Source organism: Pleurodeles waltl, chromosome 2_1 (genome assembly GCF_031143425.1).
Source record: "Pleurodeles waltl isolate 20211129_DDA chromosome 2_1, aPleWal1.hap1.20221129, whole genome shotgun sequence".
In the NCBI taxonomy this organism is placed as follows: Eukaryota; Metazoa; Chordata; class Amphibia; order Caudata; family Salamandridae; genus Pleurodeles; species Pleurodeles waltl.
In genome coordinates this window covers 539,072,749-539,098,676 of record NC_090438.1, presented here as the reverse complement: position 1 = coordinate 539,098,676, position 25,928 = coordinate 539,072,749, and the positions used below count along the sequence as shown (strand labels likewise).

General features: G+C 45.1%; 1 protein-coding gene across 1 annotated transcript in view; it reads right to left on the bottom strand.

Moving 5' to 3' along the window:
• Positions 1-25,928, bottom strand: part of SUSD5 (sushi domain containing 5) — a 416,012-nt gene that overhangs the window by 317,008 nt on the left and 73,076 nt on the right. The window contains exon 2 of the mRNA XM_069214265.1: positions 18,492-18,669. Within this exon, the coding sequence (XP_069070366.1) occupies positions 18,492-18,669 (178 nt within the window). The remainder of the gene's footprint in view (positions 1-18,491; positions 18,670-25,928) is intronic.

Sequence of the window (25,928 nt, the reverse complement as noted above, 5' to 3'; positions counted from 1 at the left end):
AATTGAATGCTACTAGTGGGCCTTCAGCATTGATTGTGCCACCGACATCAGTTGCCATTCAAACATGGCTCAGGGTTGCCATTTCAGAGCCTGACTGTGCAGTTTCAAACTGCCATGTCAACCTGGCAAGTTAACCCTCTTGCCAGGTCCACACCTTTTATTTTAATACATATAAGACATCCCTAGGCTAGGCCGTGGGCAGCGCCATGGGCAGGGTGCTGTTTATTTAAAAAGTTGGACATGTACTTTTGAGTCTTAAATGTCCAGGTAGTGAAAAACTTCTAAGTTTGTTTTTGACTACTGCAAGGCCTATCTCTCTTATAGGCTAACATTGGGATTTCCATTTTACCTTTTATAAGTATAATTTCCAATTCGGACCAGATAGATATTTCAAGATTGGTGTCTCTGAACTCACAATTTAAACTTACGGTGAAATTAGATTTTAAGTTGCAAGTTTGAAAAGGCCACCTCTATAAAGTTGGCATTTTCTTACTTTGACCATTCTGTGCCCTTGCCTGTCTCTTACTACACATCCGGGTAGGTGCCAGCTGGGCTGCATTCCCTCTAGACAGCCATACACAAAGGGAGCATAGGTGTGCCTTATGGGCTATCCACATCCTGATTGGCCATCAACGTCTTGATGGGGCATTCTAGGCAGGATGGGAGGGAAAACTGATACACCTGAATAGCCTGAACTCTGAGCCCTGACAAAAGGCTGCATATTCCTCTACAGTATGTCTGGAGCCAGGGAAGAAAGGATTGGGACTTTGTGAACTTCTATGGTCTCTCTTTAAAGTCTACCCCACTTCTGAGCACAACTGGGTATACGAACTGGACCCTATCAAATCACTATATTTCTGGGCCTGAGCATATTCTGCCAGAAAAAAGGATTGCTGTGCTGCTAAGGGGCGGTCACTCTTCTGGAACTTTGGTGGACTTTGCTGGACTCCTGCTTTGCTGTGCCTGCCCTGCTGCCCTTCTTGCTTTGGAGTGAGAAGGACTGGACCTGAATCTCTACGTCCCCAGAACCAAAGTGGCTCCAAGGGCTTTCTGGCTTGCCTCCTGTTCTGAAGTCTCATGGACATCAAAGACATCACTCGCCTCTGCTACAACTTCTGGACTCTGTCAACTGTGAGTCCTACCCTGCCAAGTGGTGCCAATCTACTTCAAAAAGTTGATAAAACAAATAAATAAAAAACAACATATCATGTTCAGCATACAAAAGTTCATAAAAAGTTTCACATTTTGGAGAAATACAACTTACTATTTGCTCTCCAACCTGAGCAATAGAAGGGAAAGTGTTGGATTATGGAGGTGTCAATTTACTATTCCCACTCGAAACTAAGAAAAAGTTAGGACAGTGTTGGATTTTTGAAAGTGGAAATTCACTATTCCCGCTCCAACATAAGCAACAGTAGACAAAGTGTTGGACTTTGGAAGGCTCACATTTATTATTTTCACTTCAACCTAACCACCAGTAGGAAAAAGATGGACTTTGAATGGGGAAAATTAATCCAGTCGGTGCAACAGTAGGGGAAAATGTTGGACCCATTAATAAAATATTTACCAAATATTATCACTAATCCATTAAACTAACAATGTGTGTGTATGTCTATTTATAATAATATATATATATATATATGTATATATATATATATATATATGAAACATATCTATCTATAGCTAGGTAGATCGATAGCTTCCTGCCAAATTTCATTCAGCATTTCTGTGGTAGCATTTCTTAAAGAAGTCTATGAAAAATGCATGAGGGAGTTTGTTTTGGGACCCCCCCTGCTTGAAGGATCACCCTGATATTTTCTATGCACAAACTAGGCAAAAAAGAGCAGGTTTTGGCAAGTTTCATGAAGATTCATCAAATGGAACCAAAGTTATTAGCAACACAAAAAGAATCCTATGGAACCGCTGACCTAACTATAACTACCCAGTGGCAACCGCCATAGCCAGTGTGTGGCGGGAGGTTGGCTTTACATATGGTAATAAAATACTACTTTACATTAAAAGAAAAACCCAAGAAATTCACTGAAATTACCAAAAGTTCAATTAATATTATAGCTAGGTGTGATAAATAGATCTGTTTTTGTTTAAAAAGGAACCTTAGAAATCCACTGAAAAAAACTAAGGTTAAAGTAACATTATAGTTAGGTGAACATGTCAATGACAGCATTAAAGTTCTGAACTAAAAAAAAACCACAGAAATTCAAGAGTTATATTTCGCAGAGCTAACTATAACTTGGACCCCCGCCATGCATTGCTTATGACCTCACATATTACATCACTAATGAGATGTTCTATGACATCATTTATGGCATCACTGATGACATCTCAAATTACATCACTGATGATATCACTGATTACATCTTCCGAGGCTCTTTTATACACATTACTCTATAAATTATGATGGCATTAGCTGCCTCAAGGTAAGTACAAAATAGTTCAGAATAATCTGAAGCATCATTAATGCCATCACAGATACAACTCCCTGAGGTGTAGCAAGCATGTGTTATGTGTAACACTGACCCTACACCATACACTTCACAAGTAGCCTAGTTCACATTAACAATCAACCACAGATATATGGGAACCCCTCATTGCACATGGTATGCCATATGTATACAACTGTTCAGACAAAGCCAAGTTTCTCAATATATTTAATATCTCTTCCAAAATCAATGCTCTACTACAAACAGCTTTTATCTGTATCAAACCCCTCACAGTCAACAAACCTACATTGAGAAATGAAGTTGATATGAGTAGAAAAGCTGTCACTGTAAACAGTGCTACCTCTATGGAGACAGCTTAATCTGTACCACACTGTTTGCAGACAGTGAAACTCTCATGAGAAATACACCACGGAGTGTTAAAAATATCTACTAAAAACAAAGTACACTCTATGCAACACTTGTCAAAACATACACTACTCACTTAATATAACCAAGATTTGAAGGTGCTAAAGATTATACTACCTGCAGCCTTCTTTCTGTGGTCAAAACTTTACAAAGATCCTATCTTCTGAAGCAAAAGTATGTGTACATAGGCTAGTACCTGTTGCAAACAGTCTTCTATGTGATGTAGAAATTGGCATTGAGGCGATTCTGTCTAATAACTCAAGGCTGCTTATAATACTTACGGCCAGATGTACAAAGATTTTTTCTGTTTGCAAAAGGTCTAATTTGCAGAATTGGGCCGTTTCTGACCAGAAAAAAGCATTTTGGAATGTACAAAACCGTATTTTGTGATTCGGTAATCTATTACCAAATAGCAAAATGGGTAGTGATTCGGTATTAGGAAGGGACGTACTAAGGGCATCCCTTCCCAATAGAGAGTTGCACTGGTATGTAGGAATATTTTGTGACCACGAATGTGGTCGCAAAACATTCATTTACCTTCACATTTGTGCTAAGCCATTCGCAAATGGGAAGGGGTCCCCTTTGCGAATGGGGGTGCAAACATTTTTTAAGGTCAGGCAATGGTCCCACGGACCACTGCCTACTCTTGAAAAATGAAACGAAAACATTTCATTTTTTTTTGTGATGCATCCCATTTTCCTTTTAGGAAAATGGGCTGCAATACAAAAAACATTGTTTTATTGAAAAAGCAATCACATACATGGTGGCCTGCTTATCCCAGCAGGCCATCATCCCTGTGATTGTAGCCATTCACAATGGGTTGCAAATTGTGACCTGCCTCATGAATATTGATGAGGCAGGTCCATTTGTGACCCACTGCAGGACACATTAGTTTGCGATTTCCTAATTGCTTTTGGCCGTTTGCAGTGGGGGTTGGCCTCCGGGCCTGGCCTGTGGCCAAAGCCTGCATCCAGGCCCCTATAACCACCCAACCCTGTGCAACGCATGGTGTTTAGGCATGCAAGGTAGTGGGTTGGCTCGCTAACTCCCTATAACCACCCAACCCTGTGCCACACAGGACCTTCAGATGTACATGGCAGGGGTTGTCCACAGTCACTGGCCTGCAGCCAGACCTGCGGCCAACCCCCTAAAACCATCCAACCCCACACCTTGCACGGCCTTCGGCCATGTACGGCAGGGTTTGGCCGCAGGGCCTGGCCTGCAACCAGGCCTTGCGGCTAACTCCCTACAACCACCCAGAGAGTTTTTCTAGACTTTGATTAATAATATACTTAGTATTAGATATTTTAGGACAAATTGAAAAAAATGCATTTGTCAAGTAAAAAGAGTGCAATAACATTTTGGTATATATCTTAAATGTTTGAATTTGAAAAGTAATTAAAACAGGATTGTGACTACTGGCACGCCTAGACTAGAAATCTGAACCTTCAGGGTGAGGGCCTGAGGCCTTAATCTCTTGCCCACAGGTGACTCTTTGCTGTGCAGTTTCCAGTCATACATATGACATTCAACCCAAAGAGTTGGATGGCAAAAATACATAAATGTTTAATCACTAGGAATGTTTACCAGTTGAAACATTGATAAATAAACAGGCACACTGCATGAGATACCTGGATTTGAACCTTCAACCTACTCAGTGACAGTGCAATAGATTTAACAGTAGGACAGAAGTGACTGTTTTTTTTCCCAACAAAACGTAACAATAATGTTCAAACAAAACATCTTGCTAGTGTGATACTTTGAAGTCATTGTTTTGAGAGACCATTGCAATAATAAGCTCTGTCTCTCTTCCATCCCATATTGGGATGGAAGAGAGAAAGAGAGTGACAGGACCGCAGAGGAAGCCTGAAGGTCCACATGGCTCTAGACAGCTTCCGGAGCCAGCATTGCTGTTTGACAGCTCCCACATGGTGAAAGCAGAGTTATGTTTGCTTTTGCTTGGTGGGAGCTGCTAGCTCCCACCAAGCAAAAGGGAACAGCTACTTCCCAAGGGTGGGCACCTTGGGAGGTAGCAGGGGCCGGCCCTGGGAAGTGGCGGTCCACAGGGCTGTCAATGGCTCCACGAGGGGGGCCGTGTGGACCAACTCCATTGTTGAATTTAGCCCCGGGGAGGTAGGGGTCCATGGGGCTGGAGGTCTGCGAAAGGCCCCCTATATTAATTTATTTCAGCCTCAGGGAGGTGGTTGTCCCCGGGGCTGTCGGCTGTGTGATCCCCCATAATTTGTAAGATTTGCCCCAGGCAGATGGCAGTCCCCCCATATATCAAGCTCATTGCCCTGGGGAGGTGGTGGTCCCTGGGGGGAGGAGGGGAATTTATGGATTTGTTGCAATTTCTCTTGTCCCTGGGGGACCCCTGCATGAAGGCTAGGGCAGTAGGATAACAGTACCCTGCCAATGTTTCCTTTTATTTTTTTCCTTTTTTTTGAGACTCGGCTGAAGCCAATGGCTGCCAACACTTCCTGGTTGAAGTGTTGGCAGCCAATCAGATCTCTGCACAAGATCCGGAGTATTCGCAAAGCCTTCGCACCTCCAGATATACAAATTTGTTTTTCTTTTAATATTTCAAAAACTACTTAATTAATTTACACAAAATAACAAAAGACACTCTTTCTGGACCAAGAGCTATCTTCCCAATTTGGTGTAAATCCGTCCAGCAGTTCAGGCTGCAATTGTGTCTAAAATCTCTATGGGAATTAAAATGGGAAATGCACTTTTTTTTACCCCCCCCCCCACTTTTTCTTAGCACCTGCTTGATGGATCATCCCAAAACCTCCCATCCGGCAATTGTGAATGTTCGGCAATCTATGCCAAAGACATAGGCAAGTAAAAATATGTTTTTTCTAAGTAAACTAGGTCCTCAAATAACCACCAGTAGGTGATATATATATCTAACTGCTGGAAACAAAAGAGACCACCCTCGAAAAATATTGTATATCCAAGAAGTAATTTACTGCACTGCAAAATTCCTTTAGGCAGGTTTATATGTAGAAATAGCAACCACCAACACGTTTCAACACCACTTGAGTCTTGTTCACGGTTAATGAGTCTCTTTTCCCTTCTTCCCTTAAATAGTGTGATTTCATTACTACCGCCCCATTGCATTCTGGTTTGGTAGGTTAACATTATACAAAAAAATATATACAAATATATTTTTAAAAAATTCACACAAATTTAAATCATAAAATTGAAAGAATGCACATTGAGTAATACTAAATAAATGGTAATTGCTTACACACAGCTAGCCTTCCTACCCAATGCTTTTCTCTGTATTTTTGCAAATTCATTACTATTGTGCCAACACTAAATTATCACCATAAGAATATTTTTCATACAGCTATTTGCAATTTTAAGGAGGATGGGATTATCATGGGCCTCATCATAATCTATTGTCAGCCAATTTATTTCTAAGATGAATGGATTTAATATTCTAATAATTCCTTATAACTTAGTGTTTTATCTTACAATTACAAGAATTTCAACCAATTCAGATCTTTCATTGCCGCTTATTGCATATTTCAATACGTGTTAAATAATTATCGGCTAAGTGTCTTTACAAATAAATTACAATATTTCCTCAACAATGAGACTGATTATTTCAAATAAAATCCACAGCCATATGCTTTAGTCCTACATCAAAGGTTCAATAATAGATTATAAATATTTTATATGAATCATATCTATTCACACATGTTAGATTAAGTATTATATTATCCATATCCTCCTTATTCAAACAATGATACTATTTCATAATGATTATTTTGCAAACGAATACAAGACTTCGCGTTTATTGATAGATGACCCTGTTGTTTTGATAGTCATTTGATTCAATGTTGTACTAACCACTTCCCCTATCCATTATTGATGTAATTTGCGCATTATAAATGTACAAAAAGTTCTTCATCCACATTCAACCCATACGGAATCCTTGTATGGAGTTGAATAATGTACTTGCTTTCAAGTTGTCTCAATAATAATGTTCTATTTCTATTCTATAAAAATATACTTCTCTAATCTGGGGTATGACATTTGTTATGGTGTCTAGCCACTGCATAATTACGATCTTGATGCTGGATTGCTCTAATATGTTCCAATATTCTCTTCTTCAGTGGGCATATTGTACTTCCCACATATTGCAGACCACATTCGCATTGGATCAAATATACCACAAATTGACTACTGCATGTCAATCTTTGCGTAATCTGTACTTCTCTTCGTTTATAATCTACAAAAGACTTAGGGGGGGCTAAAGTGGCGTCCGTACCGCCAACAGGCTGGCGGTACGGAGACCCATATTTTGACCGCAGTGGTAGCGGCGCGGTCGCACCGCCGGGGCCGGCGTTTTCCCGCCGTTTTAGCCCCGGCGGTGTTAATCCGCCAGGTTTATGACTCCCCTACCGCCAGCCTGTTTCTGGCGGTTTGCACTGCCAGAAAGAGGCTGGCGGTAAGGGGAGTCCTGGGGCCCCTGGGGGCCCCTGCACTGCCCATGCCACTGGCATGGGCAGTGCAGGGGCCCCCTAACAGCGCCCCGTGCTGCTTTTCACTGTCTGCATAGCAGACAGTGAAAAGCGCGACGGGTGCTACTGCACCCGTCGCACGGCCGCAACACCACCTGCTCCATTAGGAGCTGGCTCCTATGTTGTAGCCGCATCCCCGCTGGGCCGGCGGGCGTAAACTAGGCTTGCGCCGGCCGGCCCAGCGGGGATGTTGTAATGGGGACCGCAGGAGTGCGGCTGCATTGGCGGCCGCACGGCGGTTACAGCACCAAGTTTGTAATGACCCCCTTAGTCTTTTTCGCAATTTGACATACCTTGCACTTATTACATTTATAAAACCCTGTTGCACTTTTATTTAGCCAATGTGTTTTAGGATGTTCTACATAGTGGCTCTTGACCAACATGTCTTTTAAGGATCTCGATCTCCTATATGTTATTTGTGGTCTTGTTCCTATAATTTGTTTCAAATCCTGATCACTCCTTAGAATCTTCCAATATCTTCTAAAGATGTTCTTAATTATTTTACTTTCTTTACTATATGTTCGTATCAATCGCGGTCCCTCATTGCCTTCTTGTTTCTCAGAGATCTTGACTTTGTTGTCAATCAAAGTTTGCAGACCGGTTCTCTTTTTAGCTTTTAGTGCTCCAAGTTCTACATTTACTTTTGGATATCCTCTCCTGAGGAACCGTTGTTTGACATTGCTAAATTGTATTTCCATTTCTGCATCATTCGAGTAGTACTTCTAGTTCTTAAAACTCCACCAAATGGAGTAAGATTCACACAACAAAACACAGATAGAAACATTTTTTTTTACTTGCTTATATCTTTAGAGCTTATTTATGAATCATCCCAAAATTTTCCCAAAAAATTTGACGCTCACTTCAGCTGCTGTCTGGAACGTTTTGGGGTGATACGTCAAGCGCAAGCCGAGAAAAAGGGAGCGTCCCATAAAGTGTTTTCCCCATGTTAATTTCTATAGGTTTTAAAAAAAAAAAAATCTGTTTATTAAGTATTATGCACGCACAACAGTACATTTCACTATTAAAAAAAAAATGTGATCTGTTTACACACATTTATAAGCTTGTACAGTGCAATTGCGTAATGACGTGCTGAAATACAACTTAAAACTGTGCAACAAGTGGTTAGAGTCACAACTGAATACTGAATAGTGTACGCTGATATCACACATGGTACTGGCTTCACCGATTGGAGGTTAGGAGGGATAGGAGAAAAATACAATTGCTGTGTATGGGAGCTGTGAGGCCGGAGTTGAGGTATGGATTGCAGGGCAGAAAGGCACGCAGAGCCAGTAGTGTAGTCAGCAAGATCAGGCATGGGTTACGTAAGAGCATAGCCATAGGAGAAGCACCCTGAAGCGTTACGTTGTTACAGTGAGGAGGGGAGTGGAGATGTTAAAACAGAATGATAGGGGGGCAACTGGAAGTTGTGTGGTATAGATATTGAGCGGAGGGATAGTACATATAGAAATGCTAGTTTGGGGGGGGTATGTGTCATCCCTAGCTTCTATTGCTACCACAAAAATATCCCAGGCTTCGGCACCATCTTGTATTAGGCCTTTATGTTGTAGTAAGCGTAATGTCTGAGCTTCGGCTTGTGAGCGACTATGTAAGTCGCGGAGCCAGGCAGAATATGAGGGAACGTGTGGGGACTTCCAGTGCGTGGCGATCAGGCGCTTGAAGACAACAAATGTTAGGTTGATAAAGCTGTGAAGATGTTTATCACCTTTGGCACGGTGTCGTATGCCGAGAAGGCAAGAGTCCGGGGTGGGTAAAAAAGTATGGGACGAGATGTCTGCTGTAACGTCCGTGATGCGTTGACAGGCCGAGTTTATTGAGTGGCAGCTCCAGAACATGTGGTAAAAGTCTGCTGCTGGGGTAGCGCATCTAGGGCATACCGGGTTTGTGTTCAGGTATATTCTTTGGATGCGGGCCGGGGATAGGTATGAGTGGTGAATTTAATTGAATTGGGTCTACCGCAATCTGGGATTGCGGAATACTGACTTGATTGTTGTGAGAGCCGCGGCCCAAGTTTTTTGTGGTAATGGTGAAGGGAGGGCAGAGTCCCAGCATGCTTTAGCAAGCGGCAGGTCGGGAGGGCAGAGTCCCAGCATGCTTTAGCAAGCGGCAGGTCCGAGCAGACTTCAGCTAGGAGCACTTGATATAGTTTAGTTATGATGCCTTTTGTGCTTCCTATAGTAAGGATAGTGGTGAGTAGTTGGGATTTGCGTGGTTCGTTGTTGCCAGGTCCCCATTAGTTATTAAGTAGTCGTTTAGTGGCACTATATGTCAGAAAGGCTCCAGTGTGCATGACCCCAGCGGCCACTAATTCTTCGAAGGTGCGTATTATGGAGCTTGAGTAGTAATCGCCCACCTCCAGTGTACTTATGTTGCGCGTATCATGGTGTAGTGAGAATGTTTGGGTACCTGGCAGTTGAAACAGCGGTAACAAAGGGGAGTAAGGAGGCGAGGGGGCCTTGCTTTGAACATATCTACGCCAACAGAATCTAGCTGCATCCAACAGTATGGGTTTTGACGGTAAGCGGTTAGGGCCGGATAGTAGTAAGGTCAGTATCGTTTGTGGAGCTGTGTATGCCTGTAACATTATGCATTCGGGAGGAGGAGTTTCCCTGAGCCATGTGGTTAGCCACAGCAGCTGGGCAGCTGCATAGTATATTTCAAAGTTGGGCATGCCCAGTCCGCCTGCTTCTTGCGGATATTGTGTAATAGATAATGCTACTCTGCGTCTATCTTTGCCCCAAAGCAGGTCGGTTAGTAATGAGTGAAGTCTGTGAAAAAACGAACGTGGTAGTCATAATGGAAGGGCGGTAAAATAATATAGAAACCTTGGAAGGATGAGCATTTTGGCTATGGCTACCCGACCCATGGGGGATAGAGGGAGTGAGCTCCAGAATGACAGTGAGCTGCAGGTGGACCTGAGTGCCCTGTTGATGTTGCCTTCTTTTAGATCGGCAATGGATTGGTAAATTTGTATCCCGAGGTATTTAAAGGTAGTGTGTGACCATGGCAGTTGATATTGTGGTAGTGCCATGTGAAATTCAATTGGTACAGGAGTGAGTGGGAAGATACTTGACTTGGACCACTTAACAAGTAAACCAGAGGCGAGTGCGAAGGAGTCCAGTATTAGCATCACCCCTGCCTTGGAGGTGGAGTGATTACACAAGTATATCAGGGCATCGTCTGCGTATAAGGATATAATATGATGTGTGCTGGATTCAGTGATGCCCCATATGTGGGCGTAGCTACGTAGCTTAATTGCTAATGGTTCCATGGCTATTGCGAATAATAAGGGGGATAATGGACAACCTTGTCTCGTGCCTCTGCCTATGGGGAATGCTTCGGAGATAACTTGTCCATTTTTGACTCGAGCTGTGGGTTTGGAGTAAAAGCGTTTTGATCCATCTGATGAAACCGGGGCCAAAACCAAACACATTGAGCGTGCGCATAAGATAGTCCCAGCTTAGCGTATCAAACACTTTTTCAATGTCTAGGGAGAGGGCTACAGCTTCTGACTCTGTAGTGTTATGCATTATGTGGATCAATCTTCTAATATTTAAAAAGGTGCTTCTCCCTGGGATAAAGCCAGACTGATCAGAGTGTATTAAATTTGGTAGGTAGGGGAGTACCCTATGTGCCAATATTTTTCCAAGTAGTTTGCAGTCTGTGTTTAGTAGGGAGAGCGGCCTGTATGATTTAATATCAAGAGGGTCACGGCCCACCTTTGGAAGGACGACTATCAGAGCCTGGAGTCTGGCAATTGTAGCTTATTGCGCGCTTCATTGAATACGTCTATGAGTGGTTGTAGGAGGTGAGTAGCATGGGAGTTAAAATACTCTATCAGTAGGCCATCCGAGCCAGGGGTTTTGCTGCGTGCCATTTGTGACAGAGCTAAGCGCAGTTTTTCAATAGTAATAGGACCGTCTAGTATGTCTGCATTGTCAATAATGTGTTGGTTTTGGGAAACGAGTGATAAAATGCCAACTAATTGCTGCTCTGATGGGGGGGGAGTGAGGCGTATATAGGGCGCGGTAGTATGTAGAGAAGGCTTCGTTAATTCCTACTTGGGTGTTGATGATGTTGTCAGAGTTCAGACGTATCGCACCTATGGGTGAGGGTTGCGAGGGTTTGTGAGTCAGCCATGCTAACAGTCTACCTGATCTGTCCCCCTCAGCGTGTAATCATGCTTACATAGTCTGGTATCTGCTTCTCTATGGGCAGCTCTAAGCGAATTCAGTGCTGCCAGCGTGAACTCGTTCCTGGAAACCTCAACCTCCGCATTGCGGAGTTTAACCTCCAGAGCTTGAAACGCTTTAGTGAGTGTCCTTCTTACCCCCACTGTGGCCACAAGGCAGTGTCGGCGTATTGCCGCTTTGTGGGCATCCCACTCTATAGCACGAGATGAGGTTGTATTTTTATTCAGAGAGAAATAATCTGACAGTCGCTTGGATAATTCTGCATGGAAGGGGGGGTCCGAAAGAGCTTCTGTCTGTAATCGCCATGTTGGTATGCGAGTATGTGTACGGCCCCAGGCCAAGATTGCGCAGAGCGGATTATGAACTGAGATGGTGCGTGCCAGGTACCCTGTCGTCCTCACTTTCTGGATTATGGCTGCGGATACAAAAATCATGTCTATTCTGGTATGTAACTTGTGCACAGAGGAGTAATAAGAGTATTCACGGTGGGTGGGGTGACCAACCCTCCATATGTCTCTCAAGCCATTATTGGAGGCCCAGTTTTCTAGGTCTAATGAGGCACGATTGGATGGAGCCGTGTCGAGTGGGGGAAATAAGCGGTCTATTTGAGTGTCTAGGACGCTGTTAAAGTCACCCCCCCATATGCACTCTAACATGGGGTCGCTAAGGTTACCAGTGGGGAGCGTTCTCAGGAAGTCGCGTTGATTTGAATTTGGGGAGTATAGCGCTACTAGTGCTAAGGGGGACCCATCATGAACGCCTTCAAGTATCACGTATATACCGTTTGGGTCGCATTGTGTTCGAGACATGGTGAGTGGGACCCCCAAGGGCAATCCAAATTGCCACTCCATGAGCAAAAGACGAGGATGTGGTGCCGTGCAATTGCCCTTTCCATTTTAAGCGTGTGCTTTCCAAAGTGGATTTAGAGAGGTGTGTCTCTTGCAGTAAGGCTATGTGTACTTGAGAAATGTATGAATCCGTTGCCTCTTGCGCGGCGTTGCCATACCTCTGATATTCCATGTGAGTATCTTATATTTCGAGATACCTTGTTGAGTTTGAGAGGTTATAAGGCGATTATGGGTTTAGCTAAGCGAAGAGGTGTGTGTCCCCTGCCCCCATTGTGGTAGTATTGTGTTGGTTACCCTCCAAGGCTAGCCAGTTAATGCCTTTAGTGTTGTTAAGCATAATCCTATTGGTAAGGCAAATGTGACATGCACAATTGTGAGTGTGTTTACGATTAGATAACATGTGATAAAACCAACAAATAAAAAATGCAACCAAAAATAGTGTATAACATCAACTGAGATAATGACAAATCAAAAGGAATTCCAGCGATTGCCAGCTTAGAAGAATAGTCCATATGGAGCAGGGGGGTGCCGAAGGACGTTGGTTCTAAGTCATGGGATTACCCTGCCCAAGCTACTCTCAGTGCTGGGTCAGCTTCCCAGTATCGCAAGCGGCTAAAGTGTTGCAATGAAGGACCAGTGGTGCCGCCAGGCCAGTTCTGGTCAGCTGGAGGGAGACAGGCCATGTTATTGTGTAGAAGGACCAGAGCAGGGCGATGAAAAAAAAGCGAGTAAGTGGTGTTTAGTTGTCTTAGAAAATATCATCTGCTGTGCGCGGCATGAGGGTAGGTCCACGAACAGATTCTGCAGAATCGGAGTTTACGTCGTGGTCTGGTTCCCCGTCAGTTTGAGTGGACAGGGCTGTTGGCGACGTGTTAACAAATCTAGATGTGGCTTGCAGGAGAAGGGAGCGTTCCGTTTGTGACTGTTCAGGTGAGGGTTTACTGCCTTTCTTTTTGTGTTGCCTGCGCCTTGTCTTGGGAGAGGACCAATTTTCCTCCGGACTGCTTGTATCTATCGGGTCGGCCAGGCCCTTAGCGTGTAGCCAGGTCCAGGCGTCTTCTGGTGTAGTGAAGAAGAGTACCCATGTATCGTCTTGTACACGGAGTCTAGCTGGGAACAGCAGCGCATACTTGATGTTGTGTTCGCGAAGGCGTTCTTTAACACGATAGAAAGAGCCCTGCTTCCTCTGAACTTCTGCTGTAAAGTCTGGATAAGCTGTGATCTCTGCGTTTTCAAAGCGTATTGGTCCTGATTTGCGGAATAGCTGTAGGATGAGGTCTCTGTCGCGGTAATTAAAGAGTCTTGCTATCAATGAGCGAGGCTGCGCTCCAGGTGGGGGGGGTCTGCCAGGGACCCTGTGGGCTCGCTCTACGGAGAAAAACTTCAGGATATTGTCTTTAAGAATGGTTTCCGTGAGCCATTGTTCTATGAATAATTCTGTGCTGGGGCCTTCGACGCGTTCAGGGAACCCCACCAAGCGAATGTTGTTGCGACGGGACCTTCCCTCTGCATCCTCAGCTCTACATTTTAAGGAGTCCACTTCGGTTGTTAAGTGAGTCAATTGCGATTGGAGGTCTTTCACAGACCGGGGGAGGGATACGGTGTCTTTTTCCAGTTCAGACACCCTGTCAGTCAGTGCGTGTTGGTCCGTGCGCAGTATGTTGACATCTTCTGCCACCGAGACTATTTTGGCTTCCAGGGTGGACTTGGTGTCAAGGATGGCTTGCAATATCTTTTCAAACTGTGACGTGTGTGATTGTAAGGTAAGTTCCATCTTCTGCAAAGCCAGTTGCATGGTGATGTGGGCCTCAGAGGAGGGGAGGGTACCGAGTCCATTCTACCCAGAGGTGCGCGTGGGGTTTTTGGTTTAACCATTTGGTGGGTGCAGTTCCAGGTGGTCACTAACGGAGTAGGACCGGCTAGGGGCAATGCAGGCAGGGCGGACAGACAAGTAAGCTCCGGCTTTGTGAGTGCCCGGTTCCAGAGTGCTATGGATATCTGTTGGAGGCCAGCAGCGACATGCTAGAGTCAGTTGAGTGTTGCGCGAAATTTGGGAAACGCCGCAACCGTCTCCGGGCCAAGTGTACAGATTTATGGTAGTAAAACTAACAGACTAGTACCTGGTGATTAGCAGAGTGCTTTAGCGCTGTGCCGTATTCATGTCGTGTCTCCGGGCTCCTGTCAGCAGGGGGACCAAGCGTGTTATACTCCTGTATCCACGTAAAGCGGCGAAGCCCAGCACCGTGCAGGGGCACCAGAGCAGCAGAAGTGCGGGAAGTGTCATATACGGCCGAATCGGGGGCGCACCGGTGCCGCAGCTCAGTTCAACATGGACGCTGAAGCCAGACAAAGCGATTGCAGGCCAGTGAAGGAAGATGGGTAAGGGCCTGAGTGTACTGGCAGTTGCTTGCACGGCTTAGGGCTGATTGCGTTGATGGGGAATTATATGTAGGGCCCGGAGGGTTAGGGGCGGTACCTCATATGCCTTGTTAGCGTCTCAAGCTGCTCCGTGTAAGCTGGTCTGTGGGGAGGTAGTTGTCCTATTCTCACGCCGCGACTTGATTAATGTCGCCGAAAGGCTCACCTTCTTTTGGTGTGTTGTGCTGCGTGGGCTCCTGTGGTAAAGTAAAGCAAGTTCCAAATGAGGCCCTGGGCCTGAGGTCTCATTGGCAGCACCTAAGACCCTGCCTCCAGGCCCAGCGTCAGCTTCGAGGCCTCACCTCCAGCAGGCCACTCCCAGGCAGGTCACAGCCCCTCCGAGCCTCAGGGCACAGATGGGCGCCGGATGAGCCCACCCACAGTGAGCGGGGGAGCCAGGGCGCGATCGCCAGTGGCTGCGCCTCAGCCCGGAGGCCACAGGTGGCAGAAGCTCGTAGCAATGGGTGGGGCGCGGCACAGCGACGGGCCCAGCCACGCAGCAGCACCGCCGCCCCAGAAAGTAAAGAAATGATGAGCGCCTGCCTCCGGCGCTATCCTCGGGGTCGGGGCTTCCCCGCTGCCCTCACCAGCCCAGGCGCGGCTCCACCACCCGACGCCGAGCCCTAGGAGATGACCCGCGGCTCCAGGTGGTGTCCGTGCAGGCCGCAGCCGCGGCCGTGGGTTCAGCAACACGGTGATCCGCTCACAGCCTGTAGAGAGGCTGCGTCGTCCAATATGTAGCCGGGGATACGAATACAGGTCCCAGGCGGCTGAATGGGCGACGCCTACCACCTGTGAGAGGCAGATAGGTGCCGCTAACAGGATAAATGAAAGGGCCGGCATCGGAGCTGCAGTTTATGCTGCCGCTCCGGTCGCCATGTTGGCCACGCCCCCCTTCCCATAGGTTTTATTTTACATTTTATTTAACACGGCTACAGCCCAAACTGCTGGACGGAATTACACCAAATTTGGCAGAATGGTAGCTGTTGGACCAGCAAGCACCCTTCTCTGGTGTTAATCTGTTTAGTAGTTTTTGAGATATTAAAAGAAAAACAAATGTGTATATCTAGGGATGTGGAACATCCATTGTTATGACAATCCCCCTTCTGAATTCTGATTGGCTGCCAACACTTCTACTAGTAAGTCGTGGCAGCCATTTTGGGACTCGACTTCAGCCGAGTTGCCCAAAAAAGATAAAAAAAGAAAAGGGGCCAGGGTAAGGACACCCTGACCCTTACCTATGGTGCTAGGGTCCCAGAGGGACCCCGCAAAGGGGAAAAAGCATTTAAAAAAAAAATTGTTCAAAAGTCATGGCAGATCCGCGACTCCGGTGAAAAAAAAAATAAAAAATAAAAAAAACAAGCATGGGCTCCCCTTCCCTGCTTTGAAAAAAATCCCCTGGGTGAGCCAGGTCTTAGGGGCATGATTTAGGAAAATATGGCGCCTCCCCTCCTGAGGCTCTGGGAGCCTTGTGGGCCTCCATCTCCTTGGGGCTGTATTTATAAAAAAAGGAGGAGGGCGCATAGGGCCTCTGTCTGAGGCAGTATGAGCTACCGGAACCATCCCCTCTGTGGGGCTAAATGAGCAGTAATGGGGGGGACTCACGGACACCCTGAGCTCAGGGGACCACCACCAACTCGGAGCTAAATTGCATGTATTGGGGGCCCCACGGACCCCACTGGGCCCCAGGGATCACCATCTCCCCTTGGCCAAATATTTTTAAAAGAATAGGAGCAGGGCCACGCGCCCCCTCCCCCCCATCAGGCTACATAAGGCCCCGGGTACCACCGTCTCCCAGGGGCCAGCCCTGAAGTGTAAAGGAAGGGAGTCACGCAGCCCAGCTTCTGGAGGCACTAATAACCCTGGGAACCTCCACCCCTCAGGGCTGGCTCCTGCTACATAGCTGCTTGCTTTTGCTTGGTGGGAGCTGACAACTCCCACAAAGCTAAAGCAAACACTCCATCCAGTTCCAGCGGGCAGGAGCTGTCAAAGCACAGGGGTGCGAGTTATAGCTACTTTAGGGAGTGAGTTATAGATACTTGAAATAACTAACTATAACTAATGAATTTCTATGGTTTTGTGTGAGTAAATTCAGAACCTAACCATAAAGTCCCTGTAAGCTTAGTTTTTTTATGTGATTTTCCATTTTTTTTAAATTCTATTTCCTAACTATAATGACCCTGTAACCTTTGTTTTTTTCAGTGAATATATATATATATATATAAAGTTTCACTTGCCTGTGATATGCTTGCATTTTCATTGTAAAGGTATGCGTGGTAAAGTCATTTCTGTGGTAGAAACTTGTGTGGTAAAGGCATACATAGTGCATGCTAATGCGTAGTAATGGCCATGTGGTAAAGGTATTGCATAGTAACAACCGTGTTGTAAAGGTTGTGTCCCAAATACACCATCTGCTACTTAAGAAATTAATCAGCGCTGCTGACTGAGTACTCCACGTACTTGACACATACTTGCAAATCAGCAATGACTGCAATATGAAACACTCCGACTGTATTCCAATGTACAGAACTGATCTCACAGGCTTTTATACATAACTCTTGCAATATCATAAAATAAGATGGAGAGGACTGTCTCCATTCAGAGCCATTTAGCATAGGGAACGGAGAATGTGTACAAAGGTGCTGCCTTGCAAAGGTGATCGTGTTAGCTGGTGTGGCATAACCAAGGGTTTAAGGGGACAAAGGGAGACATAGGAAGAGCAAAGGGACCACTTGTCCACTTCTTGAACGGACCATCAGAAAATTAATTGCAACGCTCGTTGTCAATTGTTGATCTTTTAAAGCATGCCGTTTCTCCATACTTTTTGCACTTCTGCATCCCATAACAACCAATCCCACGGCTGAACAGATCCTTGAAAATGTCTGTGAAGTGAGAGGCAATGCTAATGACTAAAGTGACCTAAGATTGGAGCCCTGACGACACCTCAGCCAGTGCTAGTGCTCGGTATAATTCCTATGTGCTCATTAGCAGTGGAATCGCCGCGTGCCTCTCCGCGAACAGTTTTTAGGTCTGGGCTAGACAACGCATACGCTGTGTCTTCGAGACATGTAAAGAATCAGTGGGCCACAGACCACCTACAGGCCTAACATTTGTTAACTTCTACGTCGCTCTTGCAAGAAAGTGGATGCAATAATGCGAAAACAGCCACTTTGACAATGCCAATAGCTCAGGAATTGACGAGACCGATTGGCTTTGCCAATGCTTGTATTATTTAAATGTGGAGAGCCTCCATACTTCTCTTTCGTTAATCACACTGTCTGTTACCCTTCTCTTACACTATCACTAACTGGAACCATACCCTTAATCATAATCGTAATCGCTTCAGATGCCCTGCATCATTACTGTTTCCGTCAGGGTTTTTTTTAAATCCCTTTTTATCCCAAGATTTATTATCCAGTGGTCTTTCTTGCGAAAATATAAGAACGCCCTCACTTGTTCTTCTTATCAGATATGTATCCCGCAGCCCCAAAAGCCACCCCAGCAGATATGAGCACGCCCTGTCATGGGATGAAGGCATAAAAAAGAAAGGACTAGAGGAAATAACTGTGAATCCAACACAATGACGTGTTACTCTGCATCCGCTTTTCTTACCCAACAGTGGTGTCTGCCAGCCAGCCCCGGGTGCATTCAGTAAACGGGCATTCTTGCACTGCCCGCCTCAACTCTTCAGCAGTGGCCAGCCGAGATCCAAGAGCGCCACAGGAACTCTGAGCGCCAACCAGGTCCAGCCCTTGCGAGCCGTTTTTCGATTCCACGGTGTAAAGCTTTCCTGGAGAAAATCAGTAAAAAAACAGTTCGGGTCAGCTTCACTAGCAACCTCCAATTAATAACTAACATTATTACATAATTGGTAACAAACAATGAAATAGAAAGTCTCTGTATTTAGTAACTTAATCGTAGCATTGCTAGAACATTTATCTATTCTATCACCTTCTTCACTGTCTAGCCAGAAGAAAGAAACACTTCAGGATCTAGAGGCTTCAGTGGCAGGGTCTGACCCCTATCAATTTGGGTTCAGCCACAGGCTAACACTTCCACCCGTTATGAAAAGCTCTAGGCCCAGATATTTAAGTAACGTTTTTGAGACACCTCTCTGTCAGCTTACTTAAACATTATTGTCTCTGTTTTTCTGTTCAGTTTATCTGTCGCCGAGTATATGTGGCCCTGTCCCTGAGTCTGTGCTGCATTATAATGGTGTCTGTGTTCATCTACTTTTCTCAGTGTACACGTTTCCTGTAGGTGCAACATGTTTCTGTGCCTGTGTTGAATTCCATGGCCATTTACTTTTATGTTTTTGTCCGCTGCATTTAATTTGTGTCAGTGTTTATGTCCCCTCTCATTGCTTCAATGATCCTCTGTTGCCTTTGAGCATACTGTCTTTTTAACTCCTTTTTAGGGTCGAGCCTGCACCAGCATGCGCTTGCACATGCATCGCTTGCGAGACGCTTTAATAGTTAGAAAAGGGCTCGGAGCCCCGTCTATGTCACGTCGGTTTCTTTCATTGGTTTGTGGGCTTGCCTTTTAAAATCTGCTTGCTTTCATTAGTGGAAGGCATGCATATACGGCATGCCTTTTCCAGTGGTTAGCCCTCCTCGAGCGCAGCGACCAAGTACTGAATACATTCGAGGCTCGCTGTTTTCCGTTCGTTTTGTGGACTACTTTTTATCTTTTTTCGCAGCGCGATCTCGCTTGACAGAAGTCGAGGGCTTTGAATGACATCGACCCTGTTACATAGTTAATTGCACTTTTGCCAGTTACATAGATAATTGCACTTTTGCCGTTAGGTTTCACTATGAGTGAACTGTAGCAGCGCAATCGCGCTCTTTTTTCCATTTAATGTGGAAAGAAAAGTCTGGTTGGGAGTTTACAACTGCTAATAGCTCTAACTCGGAGAAATGCGAGACCCGTTGCATTGCAAATGCTTGTTTCCCATTGCCTCCTCCCTTTCCCCCGAAAGTGACTCATGTCCATGACTCTTTCTATTCTATTGCCTGTGCTTCCATGTGTTTTTTTCTCTCCTTCTTCCCGTGTCTATATCTCCTGAGCCTTGTGTCTGTTTCTCCCTGATATTGTTTCTGCATCTTCCTATTTTCTGTATCTAGGTTAAACTGTCTTTACTGTATTTATCTCACTCTCCCCAACGTTTGTGTCAGCTCAAACCCATTAAAACAAATTTGCAAAATGAAGAAATTCAGCCTCACAAAATCAGGCTGATTAAACTATATTCTGAGGATTGTCATAATGCCAAAATATGTTTTTCACAATAATCAGTTGATTGTTGTGGAAAAGGTTCACTTCTTATCCATGGAGCAGCACAAGGATTTTTTATTATGAAAGTACAAGTGTTGTATCGATATTCTGCTCAATATATATAGTACACTACTAGTGTAGTGATAGGCATTTCTTTCTTTCTAAATAACTTTGGGGTAGTTCGATAAATCTACACAAACCTTTCCAAAAAAGGTTCACCTATGTTAGTTCCTTCATGGAATATTTTCAGGCCAGCCGTCAAGCTTGGGCAAAAAAAAAGAGGCATACCCAAAAGTGTGACTTCCTATTTGAATTCATATAGGAAGTTTTGTCCTCTGACAGCAAAAAACAACTGAACAGAATTACACCAAATTTGACACACAGTCTGAACTTTACTGAAGGATTGTGCTTTTGTTGAATTCGTATAAATATGTGTATAGTAAGGCTTGGGTTAGGCATGAAGGTGTTAAATTTAAGGAAATGTCGGAGATATCTTGACAGTTGAGGATCTGTGGATATCCTTGAATCCCAAAATTCAAAAACTAAACAAAACTACTATCCAAGGGAATTGTTTTGTCTTTTTGGTCATTTCAGATCATGATCTGATTGCTACCACAATCCTGACGGACTCAAGGGGCCCGGCTCAAGAGGTGCAGTACCACCAACCTAGTACACCACCACCCAGGGTATGCTTAATGGCCTCAAGAGACCCGGATGCAGAGTCTGTAGTACCTCCTATATCGGGTTCCAGCTTCATGGTTTCAAGATGTTCAGCTGCTGAGATGGTTGTACCACCTCATTGTAGACCACCACAGAGTGCAAGCTTCACAGGCTCAATGGGCCTAACTCCGGAGACACTAGTACCACCCGCTAGAACACCACCACTAGGTGCAAGCTTCACAAAGGCAACAGGCCTGGCTCCAGAGGGGCTTACCACCTATTCGGTATGCCATAACTGGTACAAGCTTCACAGATCCGAAAGGCCCAACACTGGTGGGGCTAATACAGCCCCCCCTGGTACTCCACTAATCGGTGAAAGGGTAATTGACTCAACAGGCCCGCCTCTGAGGAGCTAATACCTACCACATGGGACACCATCACTAAATTCAAGTTTAATGCATCAAATGGGCCCAACTCTGGAAAGGCTAGTATTACCCATCCGGTACACCACCACCATATTCTAGCTTCAGGGACTCAAGAGGCCCAGCTGCAGAAGCACTAGTACTGCCAGGCAGTGCACAGCCTGGAGGCACAACATAATCACAACATAATCAACTGCCACTAAGCTGCCAGCATACTAACACTGGAGCAAACTTAATAGGACTGGCTCTGCAGGGCCCTGCTGCTGGACGGTGCTGTGTACATTTGAAGGCCATGACTTGGATGCCTGTAGATGGGGAGGGGTGCAAGGCTTGACAAGACGCCAAGGCCTTCAGCCATCCTTGCTGCACATGGCAGAATGTTGTTGACAATGGGTGTTAAACAGCCATGGAGCATGGGAAACATGCCTGGCCAGAGTTCAGACCCTGCATTCTGTCTGTGCAGTGTACAAATTTGAGAATACTAATCTCACCCCACTGCAGACAATCGAAGGCCATCCACTCTGGACATTAAGGTCCTCATTACGAGTCTGGCAGTCCTAGGACCGCCAGACTTGCGGTGGTGGTCCAGCCTCCACATTATTACCGTGGTGAACGCACCACGGTCGGACCGCTGGCACTGCCACTTTTTCACCAGCCAATGGCCTGGCAGTCTTAATCCGCCAGGGCAGCGCTGCAAGCAGTCCTGCCCTGGGGATTATGAATCCCCTCTCTGCCGGCTCTTACATGGCGGTTACACCGCCATGTAAAAGCTGGCAGAGACTGTGTGCCGGGGGCCGTATGGGGCCCATGCCCTTGGCATGGGTAGTGCAGGGGCCCCCATGGATAGCTCTGTTGCGCTTTTCACTGTCTGCTTAGCAGACAGTGGAAAACGCGATAGGTTTTATCGCACCCGATGCCTTGCACCATTTCCGCCGGCTCCATTACGAGCCGGCGTTAATGTTGTGGGCTGTTTCCCACTGGGTCAGTGGGAAACTCATAATATGGGCTGCTGGAGGGCTGCTGCATGTGTGGTAACCCGACCACTGGAGTTTGGTGGGTGGGCTTTTCCGCCCACAAACTCATGATCAGGACCTAAATGCACATAGATAGGCTATAGGGAATGGCCAAAGGTCATAACCTGCCCCTCACCCTTTGCTGCACATAGCTATGGGCCATCTGTTGACATTGTTGCTCAGGGACTGGGTTACAAGGCCTGGTGGTTTACCTCTAATGTGTGCAGGCGAAGGTGAACTATGTGCAGAGCAAAGCATGTTGCTTGATAGGAGTCTGGTCCTGCACTTTTACTGGACCTGGAGAGGCACACCAAGTGTGTCAGAATGATCTGTGCTGTTGAAGGAGAAACTATTGCTAAATCACAAAACTTGCCAACTGCGCCTAAACTGATTTGGCAGTGCAGCCATGGGCCCTTGCCCAAGATATTCCAAACAGACTTGTGCGTGACTAGCACTGTGACACTTGCCCACACATATGGCTTTGCGAGCTACACTTCTGGAAGCAAACTGCTGCTTGAGGCACTTGCCACAGTGTACCCAAGGAGCAACAGTCCTGCACCAGAGACTCTAGGGCCCTCATTACGAATGTGGTGGTCTTAAGACCACCACACTCACGGTGGCGATCGGACCGCCACCAAAGTGGCGGTCGTACCTCCACATTACGACCATGGCAAAAATGCCACCGTCGGACCGCTGGCATCCCCACTTTTAGACCGGCCAATGGCCTGGCAGTGCCGGTGGTCTTAATCCGCCAAAGCAGCGCTGCTAGCTGCGCTGCCCTGGGGATTACAACCCCGTGCCTTCCAGCTTTTGCATGGGACTTTCACCGCCAGGCAAAAGCTAGCGGAGACAGGGTGTTGGGGGCCCCATGTGTGCCCCTGCACTGGACAGCCCTGTCGCTTTTTTCACTGCCTGAATTACAGGCAGTGAAAAGTGCTACAGGTGCTGTTGCTCCCGACGCACCACAACATTGCCGCCGACTCAATTGTGAGCCAGCTTCAATGTTGTGGTGAGTTTCCTGCTGGGCCAGCGGGAAATGCGTAATAGGGCTAGTGGGGGGAAAACTGGAGTGGCGGTTTTCCGGCCCGAAGAGTTTAGCGGACGGCCTCCGCCACCCACCAAGCTCCTAACGAGGCCCCAAGTACCTGAAACTTTTGTGTAGGGCTTAGTACTGAATTTTACTATGTAATAAATAACTTTTTCTTACAAAGATAAGCACTGGTTTGGACAATCACAATATTACATTGTTGGGTGTCTGTTCAGTTCTAAACCTGTTGTAAGCCCACACCAACCTGTCTAAGAATCCTATGATTGCTTGCCATAGCTACCACTGAAAGTTAAGAGCTGAAAAGGTTGCAATCGTCCCAATGTGCGGAGCCATAATAGGATGGGATATCAGAGGCAAATTACTTCAGCCTCGATAGCTCGGGACCCAATAGCCCCTGCCTGCCCACACCCCCACTCCCTCGAACAAAGTCTGACACCCATCATACTACCAGGGGAAGCATCCCATAACAAGATAACTGCATCTCAGTGGTCATCACGCATGACATAAAACACATCTCACAAGGACTCAAATAATAACAGCACTCTTACAACCATACACCCTTTGCTGTGTGGCATGCTTTATGTATGAGTAAGCACTTCAGCTGCCCACATAGGGGTAGTAAGTGATATCAAAATGCTACACTACAGTACAATACCATAATTGCATTATAATTTAAATCACATTGAAAATTCATATATGTGTCACATGTGATGAATAATTTAAAGTTAATTTGATTGGATGGCATCAAAAGTGAATTATACCAGTCGCAAATTAAAGGCTCACTGAACATAAGAGCAAAATAGACAAGGGTATAGAGTACTGTCCTCTGGGAAAGCATTTTCTTTCTACAAACTTCCTTTCTAAACACAAGTATAGACAAAGTCAATAAAGCTTGCCTTAGAAAGCTGGTGCTGTGGTTAAAAAGAGGAACAAAAACAATGTGTGGCTCATGGCAGTCATCTGCTTGCCATAAAAAATAAAATTAAAAAACACCCAACTTTAATAAAGCTGTACGGGTGCAACCTAGCAGAAGAAAAACTTAGAACTAGTATTGGCAGGCGAGTTACTCTGTCACAACGGTGACAGATATCCTGTCTGCCAAAATCTAAATCCCTTGAAATCCTATGGTATTTAGATTTCACCAGACAAGATATCCGTCACCAGTGTGACGGAGTAACTTGTCTGCCAATATCTAAATCAGGCTATAAGTCTTCAATTCCATAGATTTTTCTGGGAGGGTGTTGTAGTACCAGTGGTTGGCCATATGTGGTGCTGACATATTCCAACTCTGAGCTGGAGTACTCATCTTCTGTTTGGGGTCCCTTTTTAGGTGAAGTAACTTTAGAAGCAATGTTTGTGACTAGGAATGGGTTTACTCTTTTGTGGTGGGTAGATGTATCTCCCAAAACCCTTTCTCAATTCTACTTTAACCCCTCCTACTCCTTACTATTCCCCTCCTCTTTAATAATAAATATTCCTAATTTTCCTGCCACTCCACTATGTCCCTCCTACATTTACTACTGACACAATTTGAAAATTTCTGTTGGCTTTAATTCACAACGCAAAAATTATTTGAAATTGAGTTGCTGTATAGAAACCTTCCATAGCTTTAGTGCATGACAGAACAATGTGATTCTTATTGCCACAAACAAAAGGCACTATTGGCTTTTAATTTCTAACTGGGAGCCATAGTTTACGCACATAAAAGATGACAGCAACATAAAAAACAATAACAAATGAAAATGCATTTGCAGAGAAAAATGTGGTCTCATCAGTTATGAGATTGGTGTATGGTTATTTCTAGCTGGGTGTGCACATGTGATCAGGCAATATAACATCACTCACAGCACAAGAGGGCCAGTGACTGAGGTGGGTTACTCCATTGCCTCACATTGTATGCTGCGGTGAACAGAGGCAAAATGTGAATGACAGATGAAAAGGCCAGTGGACAATGAGGGATGAACCAAAGTCGCTCTGTACTTGTATAAATGTATGCAAGCGAAAAAGCTAAAGCTAACTCTACATCAGGTCTAGTAACAGGTATCAGACTTTTTGAATCAGGGCATGCATCATTTGCTGTGGTGCCCATTAGACCTCTGGAAAAACATATTTCTCTGTAGCCAAGAGGAAATACTGTAGGAATATAACTGGTATAATATCAGATGCCACAAAATTGTGTAATAGAAATATTGTGTCAAAAATATTGTTTACAAAAATATTGATTTCCTACCCTTATAATGGTAAGTGCAAAAATATTGTTTCATACTAATATAATTAAAAACAGACAAAGATATACATTCTTTATAGATAGATAGATATTATTTAGAGTAGTTAATCTTAAATATTTAATATATACCATTATTATAATGTCCATTAAATAAATCTCACTAATGCTTCATACTAAATATAAATACATGCTTACGTTTCTACAGAGGGGTAGGATTTACTATTTCCACTCTAGTCTGTGCAACAGTAGGAAAAGCATTGGACTTTGTAGGAGTTACATTTACTATTCTCACTCCAATCTAAGCAACCGTAGGAAAAGTGTTGGACATCAAATGGGTTAAATTTAATATTCCCACTCCAGTCTGTGCAACAATAGGGAAAGTGTTGCACTTCAGAGGGGTACGATTTA